At 40.2% G+C, this 17,456-nt stretch overlaps 1 protein-coding gene across 2 annotated transcripts in view; it reads left to right on the plus strand.

Annotated features, from left to right (window-relative positions):
• The window catches only part of tmem94 (transmembrane protein 94), a 69,906-nt gene that overhangs the window by 7,206 nt on the left and 45,244 nt on the right, over positions 1-17,456 (plus strand). For both annotated transcript variants that reach the window (XM_030754949.1, XM_030754948.1), the window contains exons 3-10: positions 226-345; positions 973-1,100; positions 2,536-2,672; positions 2,876-3,081; positions 5,734-5,885; positions 11,823-11,925; positions 12,050-12,136; positions 13,066-13,182. In XM_030754949.1, coding sequence (XP_030610809.1) covers positions 226-345; positions 973-1,100; positions 2,536-2,672; positions 2,876-3,081; positions 5,734-5,885; positions 11,823-11,925; positions 12,050-12,136; positions 13,066-13,182 — 1,050 coding nt within the window. The remainder of the gene's footprint in view (positions 1-225; positions 346-972; positions 1,101-2,535; positions 2,673-2,875; positions 3,082-5,733; positions 5,886-11,822; positions 11,926-12,049; positions 12,137-13,065; positions 13,183-17,456) is intronic.

Here is a 17,456-nt window from a genome sequence, read left to right on the forward strand (position 1 = left end):
TGAAAATATGTCCTCAGGCTGTTGTCGGTTATAACTGGCATTTTTTTTTTTTTTTTTGCCATTTCATATCAGATTTTTTAGAAAGCACACAAGCAATGAATCACCGGAGGAATTACTAGTGCATTTAAAGAATGATTCATTTCTTCAGCCAAGTTAAAATCAGAGTATGGCTGGATTTTTAACTTTTTTTTTTTTTTTTTGTTTACTTTATTGTTCTTCTTCCAGGAAGAGGATGCTGGGACGTTGGGCCTTACAACTGGCCAGGCTCTGGCAAAGCTTCGGGACCAGCTCAGCAGCTTGCTGGAGCAGCACCAGAGGGTTGCACGCAGACGAACGTCTGTGCTGGTACACGCACACACATCTACAATTTTAGATCAGTGGCCGTCAGTTTAGTACCTTCATTCCCTCAATCTTAAAGAATAATTACCTGTTTTATATTTTTGATTTATGTGGCTATTTTTGTTCTAAGAATCATACTAAATTTGTACACACTACTTTAGAGATTAGACAAAATGAAGAATGGCTGTTTGTAGGTGCAGGCAACCTTGGATGGAGATCCCTACTGCAGTTGGCAAACTGGCTGCTGTGTTTTGTGTTGGTGTCAAAAAAAGTCTTGCCACTCATCAGTCTTCTTGAAAAGGCACTTGGGCAGTTGTTTTTAACTTTAATTTCAATTTCTCCAGCGCAAAACAACTGCACTGATAGAAGTCAATCTGATAAACATGCTTAAAAACTTTTCTGTCTCTGCTTAAGCTCCATTTCTTCCATAGTCTTTGCTTTTTTTTGGAATCTGTAATAGATTTACATTCAGTATTCCGAGTGCCATGGCTCATTCTTGTGATCCTTGTGAGGATGTGTGCACACAAGATATGCAGATATACAAAACTATGTCCTCCACATAGTCACACATTTGTGTTAGAAAACATGTCGCATATTGTTGTGATTACTTCCTGTTATTTTCCATTTCCATAGGAACAGTGGCTAAATAGCTTCCTTTACCATGGCAACCGTCACTCTTGTCTCCATTGGCCGGGTGCTGCCCTCACTCTTCTGGTGGTGCTGGGACTCATCTGTTGCCATGGTAGTCAGCCAAAGGGCAGGTATGTAACCTCTTTTTAGGAATCATGAAACAGTGATGGATTTTTTAGCAGTAGTGGTGGAAGTAGTGGTGGTAGTGGTAGTCGTAAAGATTGTTGATGTGGTAGAATAAGATGACTTTAAGGTGGAAATCTTGTCTCTTTGTGTGGTGCTACCAACCGAGGAAGCTGCATTGGAGCTAGGATGTTTTGTCTCCTAATGGTGCTTAATATTAGCAAGTTTGCATATAGTAGCTGTCATTTGGCAAATTATACACAACAGTTTTGCATTGACAAATGGTGGCAAAATGAAGGTAAACTCATCTGTCCATGTCTGTTTTCAATGTCAACATTTCTTTGCTTACCAACCTCACATCTTTGCCAATGCCAAGATATTAATCCAGGCAGACACATCAGCACTGGTCAGTAGTGATTCTTAACCTGCTCAAACTGTTCACTCCCTTGTTTGACCATGGCCCCGGTCATTAGGAGGACTCATCTTACATGACGTTCAAATCCATTTGGGTGAATTATTTTAATTTTGAGCAATTATAGGAATTGTATAGCTGAAAATGCACATATTGCTGAGCAGGCCAATCACAATCGTTGCGGGCTGCATCGCCCTGACATGTTACATTTCTTGGGAGGTGCAGGTCAGGTTACATCGTAGGTTACGGCATAGATTTCCCGCTCGAGAATTATCGTAATTAACACATAATCCACCGGCACTTGTGCCAGCAATGTCGCTGGCCTCTTACATGGGTTGCAAAGACTCAGCGCTGCAGGATAAATCAGGGCTAAGAGTATACTTGCAGAGCGTAATGTGATAAAATCATTTTAATAATAATTGTTTTTTGTCGATTATACTGTTTTTTGTGATTGGAGCCAAAATCATCATCTTCAGCATCTTGATTATTTTTTTTAATTATTATTATTATTATTATTTTTTTTTTTGCTGGATTAAAGCTGGAGCAAACGTAGGGCCTAAAAACCCAGGTGACGTTCCTCTGTTTTTCCTGTTGCATCACAAATCTGTTTTCGTGCATGGGATTTTTCAGCACTTCACCTGTTCTGTAAATGGCCAAAGTTTCCTGTCACAGGCTAGATTTTCTTCAGCCTAAAAGAAAAGCCAGGGGAATGTACAGAAGTCTAGTTCTGTTATAGAGCCCTTTAATCACATTATGTTGAAACGTTATTATGGATCTTTCTTTTGGCTAAGAAAGCCAAGAACATGTTGCCTATCCTAACTTTATTGAAATTTGCGTATTTTTGTGAAAATTGAATAAACAATCCTTTCCCAAAAGACACCTGTCCTAGTTTGCATCTTTTCTTGTTTTTAATATATTATTCAGCAGCACAAGGTAATTGAGAAATGCAGTATGTCTCCCATGATGGTGGATTGAGTTTATCCTTTTAACTTTTGATTTGGAGCTCTGTTCTTCTGTCTTCACCTCCATAGTTCTGGTATAGAGCTCCTGAATGCTGCTGCACTCCTCCTCCTTTTGGTGCTGAATCTGCTTCTGGTTGGACGCCAGGAGAGACTGAAGAAGAGTGAGATGGTACGGCGCCTAAAAGCAATCATCACACAGCTCAGTGGTGAGTAAGGCTCATAGATTCAGTACTGCAAACACACAAACCTGTGGTAACAGGGACATCTGCCTGTTGTTTTTTACTGGTCTTAATTGGCTATCTTTCTTAATTCTAGTTCCACCTAGCTTTCACTGGCAAGCGTTAATCATTCATGTTAGTAATTTGCACTCTTTTTTTTCTCTAAATGGATCCTCAATTTATTATCCTAGATTACTTGTCAGGGTGTGTTGGTGAAGTGCAGTGGCCTCTAGCTCTCTACCCAGACCTTTACACACCTTCATCCCCATCATGGTCCCTTCATTGGACCTATCGTGACTCCGAGCTGGTTAATCTGCCTGTCAGTCTGCTGGTGGAAGGAGATATCATTGCTTTGAGACCTGGTCAAGAGGCTTTTGCATCACTTAGAGGCATTAAGGTGAGTGTATATGCTGTAAACCATAGTATAATTTATTTTTGTAAGAGAGTATCTTATTTACCCAAAGAAATTAATTTTCAAACGCTTTAAAAGGCAGCGCATGTCAGAATTTGTATCTTTTGCTTATATTTTTAAGCAAAAAGAATGTTTAGTAGCAATATTTTTTGTTAAGACAAGAGTGGATTTGTAACTATAAATCAAGGGTTTTACAATATTAGTGTTAAATAAGGTAATAAAAAAAGCTCAACAACCCTTGTGTTTTTTGGCATTTCTGTTTTTCAGATGTGCACAGGGCCTTCACTTGGTCCCATTTGTTCAATGTGTTAGAAATGTTTGTGTTTGGAAAGAACTTCTAACAGCTGACTCGTCTGATTTACAAAAAGCCAACTGTAGAAGTTTTGAAATACAGGAATATTCTGCAACCATATATTGTCAGGATTGTCACCACTGCTGTTCACACTAACATTCAGACCTCATGCAGTACCTGTATAATCACACTCCAAAAATATATACTGTTTAAAAAAATTAAAGGAACACTTTTTAATCACAGTATAGCATCAAGTCAGTTCTGGGATATTGATCTGGTTACATAAGTAGTCACGTAATAGGTTGTTAATCAGTTTCAGCTGCTTTGCTGTTAATAAAATTAACAACAGGTGGCACTAGAGGGGCAACAATGAGACAATCCCCAAAACAGGAATGGATTTACAGGTGGAGGCCACTGAAATTTTTTTCCCTCCTCATCTTTTTTGACATTTTTTAAACACATTTTGCTTTTGGTTAGGGTCAGTGTCACTACTTGTAACATGAGGCGATACCTGGATCCTACAGAGGTTGCACAGGTATTGAGATCCTTTAGGATGGCACATCTATACATGCCATTGCTAGAAGGTGTCTCCTAGCACAGTCTGAATAGCATGGAGGAGACTCACGGAGCTCTCGACAATGCTGTAGAAGGTCCTTAACCCATCAGCAGGACCAGTATCTGCTCCTTTGTGCAAGGAGGAACAGGATGAGCACTGCCAGAGCTACAAAATGACCTCCAGCAGCGACTGGTGTGAATGTCTCTGACCAGACAATCAGAAACAGACTTCATGAGGGTGGCTCAAGGGACATACAAACTACTGAGTATCATTTTGGGTTGCTGCAATGAAATTTCGTCAAAATGGATTAACCTGCTTTGATTTTGTGGTGTTGGTCATTTTCATTTCCATCAAACAATGTGGGACCATTTGATTTTTAACATATTACCAAGTCCATATCAGTATAGATATCCAGCACAATTTTTTTTCCTAGTGAGATCTAATGTGTTTTCAAAGTGTTCCATTTTTATTCTCCTGTCTGATATAAAGTGGGAGAATATTGCCGTCATACTGTCCGTCCATCCGTGCATCCAGGCATCTGTTCGTGAGGTTTTACATTTCTGGTCTGTAGTCTCCAAAACTACAAGGGGTGAAATTTGGCTTATGTGTTCTTTACTCTTCAAAGATGTACAGCACAGTATTCGTCTCTGTCCGTCTGGGCAAAATAATTTGGCTGATGGTAATAAGATGTCTGCTGAAGAGCTTTCTTTTATGAAATGAGCCTGTAATGATATCCAGACTTCTAAATTTATTTAGTATTTTTATTAGTGGCGTGAGGATATACCCATCTGTGAGGGGTCTTGGTTTGAGCATTGTATATATAATACAGGGGGAGAGACTACAGTATAGCATGCATACTAGCATTACATGGTGCTGATGTAATTTTCTTTATTAAAAAAGTGATAAAAAAAAAACTTCCAGCTTTATTACATTCACTAAAATCATTTTGATATTGTTTACTAAGTCAGCAAGTCAGCAATACCTAGTGAAAAGAAAACTTAAGTTGGAAGTTTTATAGATTTATAGTTTAATACGGTATAATAATTTAGATATACAGGGATACAAACTGTGCCAGATTACCTATTGGGGGGTAATTGTTTGATCCCCTGCTGAATTTGTAAATTTGCACTATTACAAATCAATGAAATTTGGTCTCCAATTTTTATGCAAGTTTCATTTTAATGGAGAAACACAATATCAACCAGAAATCTAGAAAAAACACATTATATGAAAGTTATAAATTGATTTGCACATTACTGAGTGAAATAAGGGCTCTAGCCAGAAATTTTCCACAGGCCGAACCTTAACAATTGTTTCCTAGTGCTAATGGCTGTCCTGCTAGCTATTAGCACCGATGATGGCGAACTGTTTCGGTAGCTAACAGTGGAAATTCTCAGCCTGGTGCGACGGTACCTCAGCGAGGCACAGCGCTGGGCGATCAGGCGCTCACTAGAACCCTCCTGTGTGCACTAGATGCACAGAAACAACAGGACCACTGTTTCAGTGTGTTAGGAAAAAAAGAGTAAAACATTTTGGGAAAAATTTAGCTTGATGTCTTTTTGATGAAATAATTTTCTTAAAATTTTACTAACCAAAAGTTATTGTTGTTACTACTTGTTTTCTATCCAAACAAACCGTAACAAAGGAAAGTTGGGCATAACAGTTGAGTTCCACAACTTGTTGTGATGATAATAAAACAATATTAGTTTTGAACTACACCAATATGTCAGATTTTTGAGTGATTGGCTAGGCTCTACTCAGTTTCTTTTTTTTTTTTTCCCCTGCTCAGGATGATGAGCATATTGTGCTTGAACCAGGAGATTTATTCCCACCATTCTCCCCTCCTCCTTCCCCACGGGCCAATGAGAAGCGAGGACCCCAGATCCCCCAGCAACACCGCCTCTTTAGAGTGGTCCGGACTCCAGTCCTGGACACAATAAGGTAGGGAACGTGGCCATTTCTCTCTATTTTTTTTTTTTTTCTTTGCAGAACCAGAATATACAAACATCTAAAGCTCTAAATTTAAACTTCCTGAATATTACAATTATTAAAAAATACGTTTTTATAAAAATACCAATTACATTTACTTAATCATACATTTGCCATTGATAGGAGTGTGAGAATAGATGTCTGTCTCTGTGATTTCAAGTGGCTATTATTTGGAATCACATTCAGGGTCGGGTTGGGTTGGGTGGGAGGCTGGAGATTCTCCCAGCTTCCATGAGGCACGAGGCAGGATACACCCTGGACAGGTCACCAGTCTGTTGTAGGGGTAACAGAGAGAAGCAGACAACCATTCACACTCACACCTGTTCACACCTTAGAATCACCAGTTAAATAACCAGTTAGCAACCGTGCTAACCACTGCACCATCATGCTACCCTCTTTTGATATTCAAATTCACACTGACTTGATATTCACTGGGTACCACGTATTGATCTCGAGTGCAAATAGACCTCTGGGGCCTAGGGTATAATTGGCTGTTTTTGACTACTTTAGATTTTAGTTTTATATTTCATCTCAAAATATGTTTATCTTGCCTTGTATAATTCTTTTCAGCACAACTTTAAATGTGTGACTGTAGTTTTTTTTTTTCGTACTGTATTTACACATTGGACCTAAAATCAATCCAAAACGGAATATAAAAAAAAGTTTTTACAAAAGAATTATTTTTACAACTTAAAATATAAATATAGGCTGTAAAGCAAACAAAGTTATATGCAACTATTTACATTAAAATGCAGGCAATGCTGCAGGTGTTTAACAAAACAATCAGGTGTCACAATAAGATGCCACACAAATTATTTGTGCTACTTCAAAAAGGTGTCCACCACAGAGAGAGGAGCACATTACAGGCAAAACTTACTATCAGTATATGTAGTATATACTTGCTGTCACTCTCTTTTGCAACCAAGTGCTACAACTTGACATCATTTTTTTGATTGGGTGCGGTGGTGGACTTTTCCACCAGGAGGAAAGGGATGTTGTGATTTTGTTTGTTTTTGTTTTTTTTGTTTGTTTGTTTTACTCACAGAGCTTCGTGGTAGCAAATATCCCATTTTTACTGGTTCTTCCTGCACAAAGCCCTCGTCAAACATGAGGACAATATACAGGAAAAAGCATGGTATAAATTATTGGTCATAACTCTCGTTTTTCTTGGCCTATCAACACAATTTAAAAAGTGGGATGCAGTTTGAAGTCCACACTTTCGACTCATGTTAAAACAGAGACTCAGCAATGCAGCATCCTGCTGCTACATCATCTTAAATCAACAATGTCATTTGGACGTGCTGGCGCAACTGTCGACCCCAGAGGGTTAATACCTCATATAAAGTACCAGTCTAAAGTTAGGACACACCTTCTCATTTAGTGTTTTATTATTTTTTTTCCTGCATTGCAAATGAATAATGAAGTCATCCAGACTATGAAGGAACACATTAGGAATCATGTAGTAAACTTTAAAGTGTTAAACAAACCAAAATAGATCTTAGATTTTAGATTCTTCAAAGTAGGCACCTTTTGCTTTGACTACAGCTTTGCACACTCTTGGCATTTTCTCAATCAGCTTCATGAAGTAGTCACTAGAAATGGTTTTCCAACAGTCTTGAAGGAGTTCCCAGAGGTGCTGAGCACTTGTTTGCTGTTTTGCCTTCACTCTGCGGTCCAACCCATCCCAAACCATCTAACTGGGTTTAGATCAGGTGATTGTGGAGGCCAGGTCATCTGACGCAACACTCCCAGGATTCTAGCCAGAAAAAAAAATGTCAGCCCTGCGCACGTGTGTGGGAGTGGGGGAGGGGGGGGGGGGGGTGTAATTAGTATTAACTTGCTAATGATAATTAGCTTGCCACCCGTGCCAGCTTTCTTCATCCAACTGGTGAACAGTTGGATGAAGTTAATATTCTGTGATATTGGTTGGTCATACGGGTCATTGAAGGCACCTGAATCTGATTGAACCATGTGACTTGATGACGATAGGGAGCGTGGATCCCTCCAGTCTGCTCTAAAATAAGATGCACGTTTACCTGCAGCTATTGTTAATAAACATTCCTTAAGCAACATGTGAGTGTTATCCTTGTGAGCTTAGAAAGACAAGAAACAAAACAAGCTCCTGGGAATTTATGTTTAATAGGAAGCCCAAAATTGTCCTTGGAGCTCCCTTTTTTTCTCTACTCCCCCCTCGGTTTCACAATGGTTGCTATTTTTCCCCGCAAACTTAAGTGTGAACGGGACCGTTGTGATATCATGGGTGTACATTGTGAATGAAACTGGCTGTGCCTGGCTGTGGTAGATTGGAAATTGTGGTGAAATAATGCTAGTCAAAGTCAAACTCAAAGTGAACTTTATTGTCATTCAGACTATACAGCTGGGAGTGCACAGCTGAATGAGACTGCGTTTCCCAAGCTCCAATGTGCAAAATCTAACAAGGCAAAAAGATAGCAAAAAGTAGCATATAAAAGACAAAATATACATTAAGTAAAAAGTCATGTTAAGTAAGTAAACAAATATATACACACTAATTGAAAATATTGCACATAATTAGCAGTGATGAAGTACTGGTAATAATAAATACTTTAAAAATTGTTAGCATTTTAAGTTATTGCACATAAAAATTTAAAAAAATAAATAAATAAAAAGTAGCGGCACAGAATATAATGGATAGTAGTTACTGCACAAAATATAATAGAAAAATAAGTAGCAGCACAGTGTATTTAAATCTTAATAAATATGCGTATGTGTATACAGAGTCTGTAAATAGAAAATCTGTAAGTGTGAGCAGGTATGTTGTGTGTTATTATATTAAGTTGAGTAGTCTAATGGCTTGTGGAAAAAAGCTTTTGCTGAGTCTGGCAGTCCTGCATCGCATGCTGCGGTAGCGTTTGCCAGAGGGCAAGAGACAGAACAGTCCATATGCCGGGTGTGTGGGGTCACTGATTATCTTGGTGGCTCTTCTGAGGCAGCGTGACTAGTAGAGTTCTTGTATGGAAGGGGAGTGAGGTTCTGATGATCTTTTCCACCATCCTCACTACTCTCTGAAGGGGTTTCTGGTCTGAAACGGAACAATTTCCATACCAGACTGGGAGACTGTGGGTAAGAATGTTCTCTATAGCATCTTTGTAGAAAGTTGTGAGAATCGGAGAGGGAAAGTTTGTTCTTCTCATCCATCGCAGGAAGTGGAGACGTTGATGTGCCCGCTTGGCAAGGGAGGTGGTGTGTGTAGTCCATGTCAGGTCGTTTGTGAGGTGTACCCCCAGAAACTTGGTGCTTCTGACTGACTCCACGACGTTTCCATGGATTGTAAGCGGAGCATGTACCGTGTGTTTCCTCCTGAAGTCAACAGTGATTTCCTTTGTTCTATTGACATTAAGTGACAGGTTGTTATTTTCACACCAGACAACGAGTTGGTTGACTTCCTCTCTATAGGCGGAGTCATCATCATTGCTGATAAAGCCCACCACTGTTGTGTCATCCGCGAACTTGATGATATGATTCGAATTAAATTTGGCACAGCAGTCATGCGTCATCAGCGTAAACAGCAGAGGACTCAAGACACAGCCCTGAGGAACCTCAGTGCTCATGATGATAGTCTGAGAGGTGTTTTTTCCAACTTTTACTGTCTGGGGTCTGTCAGTGAGGAAGTCCAATAGCCAATTGCTGCTATAGTGCAGCAATCTAGCCAGAGAAAAAAATCAGTCTCGTATTGGTGACGGGGTGGCGTGCACGGAGTGTGCGGGGTGCGTGCCTGCTTGCTGTTTGCAGTGATAGAACAGTTCCAATAGCAAACCGGTGAAATTCTCAGCCTGGCGCAAGATGACCTCAGCATGGCACAGCACCGGGTGATCAGCCACTGGTTAGAACCCTGACTCTATCATTCTCTTTCTAACTTACATAGCCTGGAGGTATGTTTGGGGTCATTGTCCTGGTGAAAAACAAATGATGGTCCCACTAAGCGTGAACCAGATGAGTGGCATGTTGCTGCAGAATTCTATGGTAGCCATGCTGGTTAAGTGTGTCTTATATTTTGAATAAATTGACAACAGTGTCACCAGCAAAGCACCCCCATACCATTACACTTTGTCCTCCATACTTCACTGTGGAAGCTACACACGTAGGAACCAGTCCGCTCATCTTTTCTATCTTATAAAGACATGGCATTTGGGACCAAAAATCTCAAATTTGGACTTATCAGACCAAAGAACAGATTTCCACTGGTCTAATCTCCATTCCTTGTGTTCCATGGCTGAAGCCATTCTGTTCCTCTTGTTGTTCTTCCTTAGGAACAGCTTCTTTGCAGCAATTCGACCATCAAGTCCAGATTCACGCAGTCTTCTCTTTGATGTGTGTGCTATTTGAACTCTGTGAAGCATTTAGGTGGTCTCTCATCTGGGGTGCTTTTAACTTACGGTTTCTGAGGCTGGTAACTGATCAGCTTATCCTGTGCCACAGAGGTAACTCTTGGTCTTCCTTTCCTGGGGTGGTCCCGATGAGAGCCAGTTTCATCATAACATTTGATGGTCTTTGCGACTGCACTTGAGGATATTTTTAAAGTTCTTGAAAATTTTTGGATTGACTGACCTCTGTTGTTTTTTCCTTTTCTTAGTTGAGTAGTTCTTGCCATAATATTGATTAGAACATTACTCAAATAGGGTTATCCACTGTATACCAACTCTACCTCTTCACAACACAACTGATGGTCTCAAACACATCAAGAGGGCAAGAAATTCAAGAAATTGACTCTTGACAAGGCACGGCTGTTAACTGAAAGCCATTCCAGGTGACTACCTCATAAAGCTGACTGAGAAAATGCCAAGCTGTGCAAAGCTGTCATCTAAGCAAGAGGTGCCAACTTTGAAGAATCTAAAACATATTCTGGTTTAACACTTTTTTTTTGTCTACTATATAATTCCATATGTATTACTTCATAGTTTGGATTACTTCAGTATTAATTTACAGTGCAGATACTTTTTAAATAATTAAAAACCACTGAATTAGGAGGGGTGTCCAAACTTTTTACTGGTACAGTAAGTGATTTAAAATGGCTATTATTTTGAAATCTAAAATCAGACTGATTTGATATTGATTGACTAACACTGTGAGGATGTGTACTGTGGATCTAAGTTGAAATTAGTCTGAGGAAACAGGAAGTTATATGGCTATATATGACTTCTGAAATCTTAATATTTAAATGTGGTTATTGTTAAATTTTTCATAATTTATTATTTGCTTTCATTTGAAATATTATTGTTTTGAATAGTATTTGGGTATTTGTTATACATCATTAACTAACATAGTACCCATCCTGCGGACAGTCGTCAGTTGATGTCAGTTGATGCAGAAGTTATTGTTGTTATTAACATTTAAGTCCAGAGATTGTGGGTTTTAGAAAGCACTGAATTGAATGTTAGGTTTTTTTTTTTGTGTAGTTGCTCGCTTCTGCACAGTAATCCTTGTTTCTATCAGCATATTCTACCGTTGTTTGCCTGACCCAGAAAACAACTCTTGAAATTACCAAGTTTTAGATAGAGTTTACAATCATATTTACGAAGCGTTTAGACTACTTTTTTTTTTTTTTTTTTTTTTTTTTTTTAAGCTACATCTGCTCTGCTCTGGTTCCTCGATCTACACAACAGCATCATGTGCGCTGGCAGTGTTTTATTTTGGTTTTTTTTTGGGGGGGGGGGGGGGTTGTGCATTGAGCTCACCAAAACACTAACTAAATTTTAGAAAATTTGGAACTGCAAAGTAAAATCAAGGATTGTGATTATTACGTAGACTTCAGAAGTGATTTCTGGTTGCGTACATAGGCCCAGCAAAGACTCGAAGGAGAAGTCTAATTCAGGCCTAACAATATGTATTTGTGTCTCTTTTATTCAACAGGAACAATTTGGAGTTGGCAATGTCTCGCCCAATCACTGTGCTAGATAATGAGAGGTTTACAGTACAGTCAGTCATCGCCAAGCTAGTCTGTCCTGTTGTGCTGGTGAGTAGTTAGTGTGGTCTTCCCAAAGTGTTCTACATTGTATTTGATGTAGACATGCAATATGATATACATGTAATATATGTATTTTTTTGTCTCACAGGTATGTTTTGCTCCCCTCTTCTAGGTGGCCTTCCTGCTTGTTAATACTATCCGCTTTGCTCTCGATGCCCCCAGCGTCACCCCCAACTGCTACAATTTTGTTCAACTTCAGGTAAAATCAGTCAAAACAGTAAATGTGCAAACAGCAAAGACTACAAAGTATTAGTAATGTTGACATTAACCAGTCTATATGTGAAGGTACTTTTTGGAATTGCTATTAATTACATTACACTTACTTATTTTTTAATTAATTAATTAATCGACAAGCTAACTAAAACTTTAACTTTATTATTGTTTAACCAGAAAGTTTTAGTATTTATCCACCCCTGTTGCAAGAAACAAGAAAATGCTGCATTTGGTCCGACCGGGGCACTATTTGTATCAGCAAATGGGGAACTTGGGAAACATATTAACACTGTTCTTTCCAGGAGTTGATGCTGGTGGTGATAAAGGCCAATTTTCAGGTCCTACAGTCATTGTTTGCTGTCCAGTTCCACAGAATACCACTGGTTTAAAATTAATATTTGTGCTTCCTTTGCCTTTTCATCATTATTTCATTTCTTCTCATCTTGGACTCAGGGCAAGCTCAACACTTCATTTACTCACTAGACCAACTTGGGGTACAGATGGGTATCCCATGAAAGTACGACCCAACGCTGTTTTAACTTAAGTTCATTTCATTACAATAAATACATTTTTTTCTCAGCATTTATTCATAGCTGTTCTTGATATTCTGTTGATAATTTTTGTTAATTATGGAAGATTTGAAACTATTCTGAAGCACAGGAACTTTAAATAAGTACCTTAAACCAGGATCAATTTAACCTCATGAGATCTTATGTCCTCTCTAGGTCTCAAAAAAGTTACATTGAAATGCTTTTTTCTCATGAGGATAAAGGCACATAACTCTCCTTCTTTATTCATACGTCAGACCACTTTGTTCTGTGTTAGCAACAAACATAATGATCATACTAACAAGATATTTCAAAATTAACAAAGTGATGACTGGACAAAACTGTGTGTTTGCAATTATACTTGCAGCTGATGGGTGTACTGCCCATCTTGCCCCTGCTCTTTCCTGTCATGTGGGTGCTGGTGAATGCCTATGGAGAGGCCAGGGTCCTTGCTGAGTTCAGCCGTGTTTCGCCAGCTGGCCTGGTAAGGGACACATAACCCCCCCCCCACCTTTTTTTTTTCTTGCTACAGTACAGGTTTTATCTAATGTCTAAAAGAACATACACAGGGTTAAACTGATATTTTGAGTTGAGGGGTCATCATCTTTAATCTGACAGAGTACCATAACAAGCTGCATTAGTCTAAACATTAACTTATCAGAAACGCTACATTCATTCATGAATTCATGACATGTTCACGTCAGACAATATTCACACATTTGTCTTTGTACTCTAACACACTGGCTTTTGCTCTGTAACAACAATCATGGGGATAGAAAGTGGACTTTCAGCTGTATGGGTGTTTACATTCATACAAATGTTATTTATTGTCTTGTTATTTAGCACAAGGATGGATGGATATGCAAATAGTGTTATAAATGCCTGCACAGTTATAGGTAAATACATATATACTAGTTCATCTCAGAAAGTCAGAACATCAAGTACAACAGGCCGGCAAACTCAGTTTTGCTTTATTTTTACCTTCTTCTCTAACTGAATGTTTGTATTTGCTGCAGAAGATGTATTCAGAACTTTTTATAGAAATCCTCAAACCTAGATAATATCAAGGCTTTTTGTTTTTTAAAAGTTTCTTCAGAGACGTGCAGGCTGAGTAGAACTACATGCTATAACAAAATTACTCTGAATGTGTAAAAATGTTGGAGGAATGCTTTTAGATGGATGGACTTCATTCTTCTGAAATACATTCCATCAATTGGTGTTTTGATTTTTGTGATGGAGAACACTTTCATTTTGGTCCAAAAACAAAAACCTGTTTTTTTCTTGCTTTTCTGATTTTGCTACTGGAGCACACTCAACTTGGTAGTGATGTCACTTCCACCTCCAACATGGCCCTTTTTCCACTGACTGGGTGTCGGTGCCAAGTGCTCGAACTGTTCAGCATTTTTTTTTTTTTTCCACTGCGAGCTCACTTGGTTCTCGGCCAAAAAACAGGTTCAACTCCACCGCAAGCTAGCTGGTCTGGTACCAAGAATGTGTGACAAGATCAGCAGAAGGGCGTGACTCTGCCATCTTGACGTGAAGTTTTTTACCTCTATTTCACTACAAGGTGTGTATTACATGAGAAAAGCGATGCGATTTTCACAGCTGTGACTTAGGTTGGGCCCTAAGGCTGAACTTGCTGCTTTGTATCAGTTCATAACAGATAAAAGGACACAAAATGCATAATTTTCATCTTGCTCGTAATCGCTGTCTGTGTATGCCTTGTGCCGTACACAGATGTTGCAGTAGTTTTGTTTAGACCGTAAAATATGTTCGCAGCACAAGAAATAGAGTTTGCAAAAGGGGAGCATGTTCTCCCACGTTTGTGCACTTTGGCTTCCATTTCTAGACGAGGACCCACCCCCACTCATACGTAAAGAATCAGTTTGCAAAGCGCAGTGGAAATGCAGGCCCATTCGCTGGTTCATTGGAACCAGCACCGGCACGAGCATCGGCACCTTGTCAGTCGAAATGTGGTACATCTGACTTCCAAGGTAACCATATTACTGGTTTCTTCAGGGTCCCTCACTTGGTCTGCTTTCAGCAACACAAACCATTAGTTAGTTATCTGCTTTAACTCCCTCTCATTCCCTAGGACTACTGTGTAGATCTTTCAAGGAATACAAAAACCACTGCTGCCTTTATGCCTTTCTTCAACTGAGTCTTTTTGTACAAGCCTCTGGACAGTCAAAACTTACGGTTTACACATAGCGGGGCACCATGTTGGTGCATTCCATTTAAAGTAGGAATTTCTGAGTTCTCAGTTGGAATTTTCAATTGAAACACCACTCCAAGTTGGACTTCCAACTCAGAAAGCAGCAGCCACACCAACCCTGAATTAACAATCCAAGACGGCATTAGTATAACTGCAAAAATTGCGATCTGTACTACCAGTGTTGTGAACTTGTTGCATGCTAAATGAACCCTCCACAGAGTGTGAACCATCCACCAACCTTACAATTAGTAGATGACCTGCTCTACCTCCTGAGCCACAGCCAGAAGGTAGAGCTCCCAGTTCCGGCTTTTGAGGCAAATGGAACGCATCATTAGTACCAATGCCTCAAAACAAAAAGCGGCTGGGTTCAAATTTGCTGTTTGTTTGAGGAGTGTAGAGAGGTATAAAGGGCCCATTGTACTCGCTGTTGTTGCCCACTGTGATTGGCCACACATGGCAAAAGTTATGTCACATCCGCTGGTACAGGCCATGCTCTGGTGTCATTTCGGCCAGTCAAGCACCTCTAAATTTCTGTTAACCTGGGAGCCACAGCCAGTGCCACAGAGATAAAGGCATGCGTGTACAATGTGTCAGTTTTTACCACTATTTTAATGATATATTAGGACAAAAGCTCAGAGATTCACAGAGTATACAGAGGGAGATCTTTCAACTGTTTGTAAAGATGGATGACATCAAGCTGTATGCTAAGAGTGAAAGAGATATCGATTCGCTGATCCATACCACCAGGATCTACAGCAATGATATCGGCATGTCATTCGGACTGGAGAAGAGTAGTCAGATGGTAACTAAGAGAGGAAAAGTAGTCAGAACTGAGGGGATTACACTACCAGAAGGCAACATTGCAGACATTGAGGACAGCTACAAGTACCTTGGAATCCCACAGGCAAATGGGAACCATGAAGAGGCCGCTAGGAAAGCTGCAAGCTCCAAGTACCTGCAGAGAGTAAGGCAAGTCCTGAAGAGTCAGCCCAATGGGAAGAACAAGATCCGGGCTATCAACACCTATGCCCTGCCAGTTGTCAGATACCCTGCTGGGATAATAAGCTGGCCAAAGGAGGAAATGGAAGCCACTGATGTTAAGACAAGAAAGCTCCTTACCATGCATGGAGGGTTTCACCCCAAATCCAGCACCCTGAGACTGTACGCTAAGTGGAAGGAAGGTGGCCGAGGACTAGTGAGTGTCAGAACCACTATCCTAGATGAAACAATGAAGATCAATGAATACATCAGGAAGATGGCCACAAAGGGTCATGTGCTAGGGCAGCAGAAACCTGAGAAAGAAGAGGACGAAGAACAGGAACCATCATGGAAGGGCAGGCCTCTGCACGGTGTGTACCACCGGCAGATAGAAGAAGTGGCTGACATAGAAAAATCCTACCAATGGCTGGACAAGGCTGGACTGACAGACAGCACAGAGGCACTAATCATGGCAGCACAAGAGCAAGCTCTAAGTACAAGATCAATAGAGGCTGGGGTGTACCACACCAGGCAGGACCCCAGGTGCAGGCTGTGCAGAGATGCTCCTGAGACAATCCAGCACATAACAGCAGGGTGCAAGATGCTAAGGCAGGGCATATATGGAACGCCATAACCAAGTAGCCGGCATAGTATACAGGAACATCTGTGTCGAGTATGACCTGGAAGTCCCGAGGTCAAAATGGGACACGCCCCCAAGGGGGGTTGAGAACAACAGAGCTAAGATGCTGTGGGACTTCCAGATACAGACAGACAAACTTGTGGTGGCTAACCAACCGGACGTCGTAGTGGTGGACAAACAAAGAAAGAAAGTTGTGGTGATAGACGTTGCGATACCAAGTGACGGGAACATCAAGAAGAGGGAACACGAGAAGCTCGACAAATACCAAGGGCTCAGAGAGGAGCTGGAAAGGTTGTGGAAGATGAAGGTAACAGTGGTCCCCGTGATAATCGGAACACTTGGGGCAGTGACCCCCAAACTGGAAGAGGGGTTCCAGCAGATTCCTGGAACGACATCCAAGATCTCTGTCCAGAAGAGTGCAATACTGGGAACAGCTAAGAGACTGCGCAGGACCCTCAAGCTCCCAGGCCTCTGGTAGAGGACCCGAGCTTGGAGGGCAAAATAGACCACCCGTAGGGGCGAGCTGGGATTTTTGAGGATTTTTATTTATATATATATATATATATATATATATATATATATATCAGGGGTTTTCAAAGTATGAAAGGGTGAGCCCCCCTCCAAGGAGCACAATGCCTGCTGCGCCCCCCCCCAATAATCAACCCACACACAAACAAATGCCACTACAAAACACCTTCTAATTGCTTTTATTTTAGAACCATCTTATCTTTTAAAATGACACTTTATCTGAATGAAATTTAACGCATGAACATTTTAAAACATTTAATCCCATTTTAATTATTTTATCAGGGCTTTTGTATGGCAAATACGCCCTTTTTTCATTTTTCTAATGATAAGAACAACCCCAAACTCATTTTTCAACCGTTTTCTCAAACAAACGTTACATCTGAGATTCTGAGTTTAA

The sequence above is a fragment of the Archocentrus centrarchus genome, chromosome 19 (genome assembly GCF_007364275.1).
Source record: "Archocentrus centrarchus isolate MPI-CPG fArcCen1 chromosome 19, fArcCen1, whole genome shotgun sequence".
Classification (NCBI taxonomy): domain Eukaryota; kingdom Metazoa; phylum Chordata; class Actinopteri; order Cichliformes; family Cichlidae; genus Archocentrus; species Archocentrus centrarchus.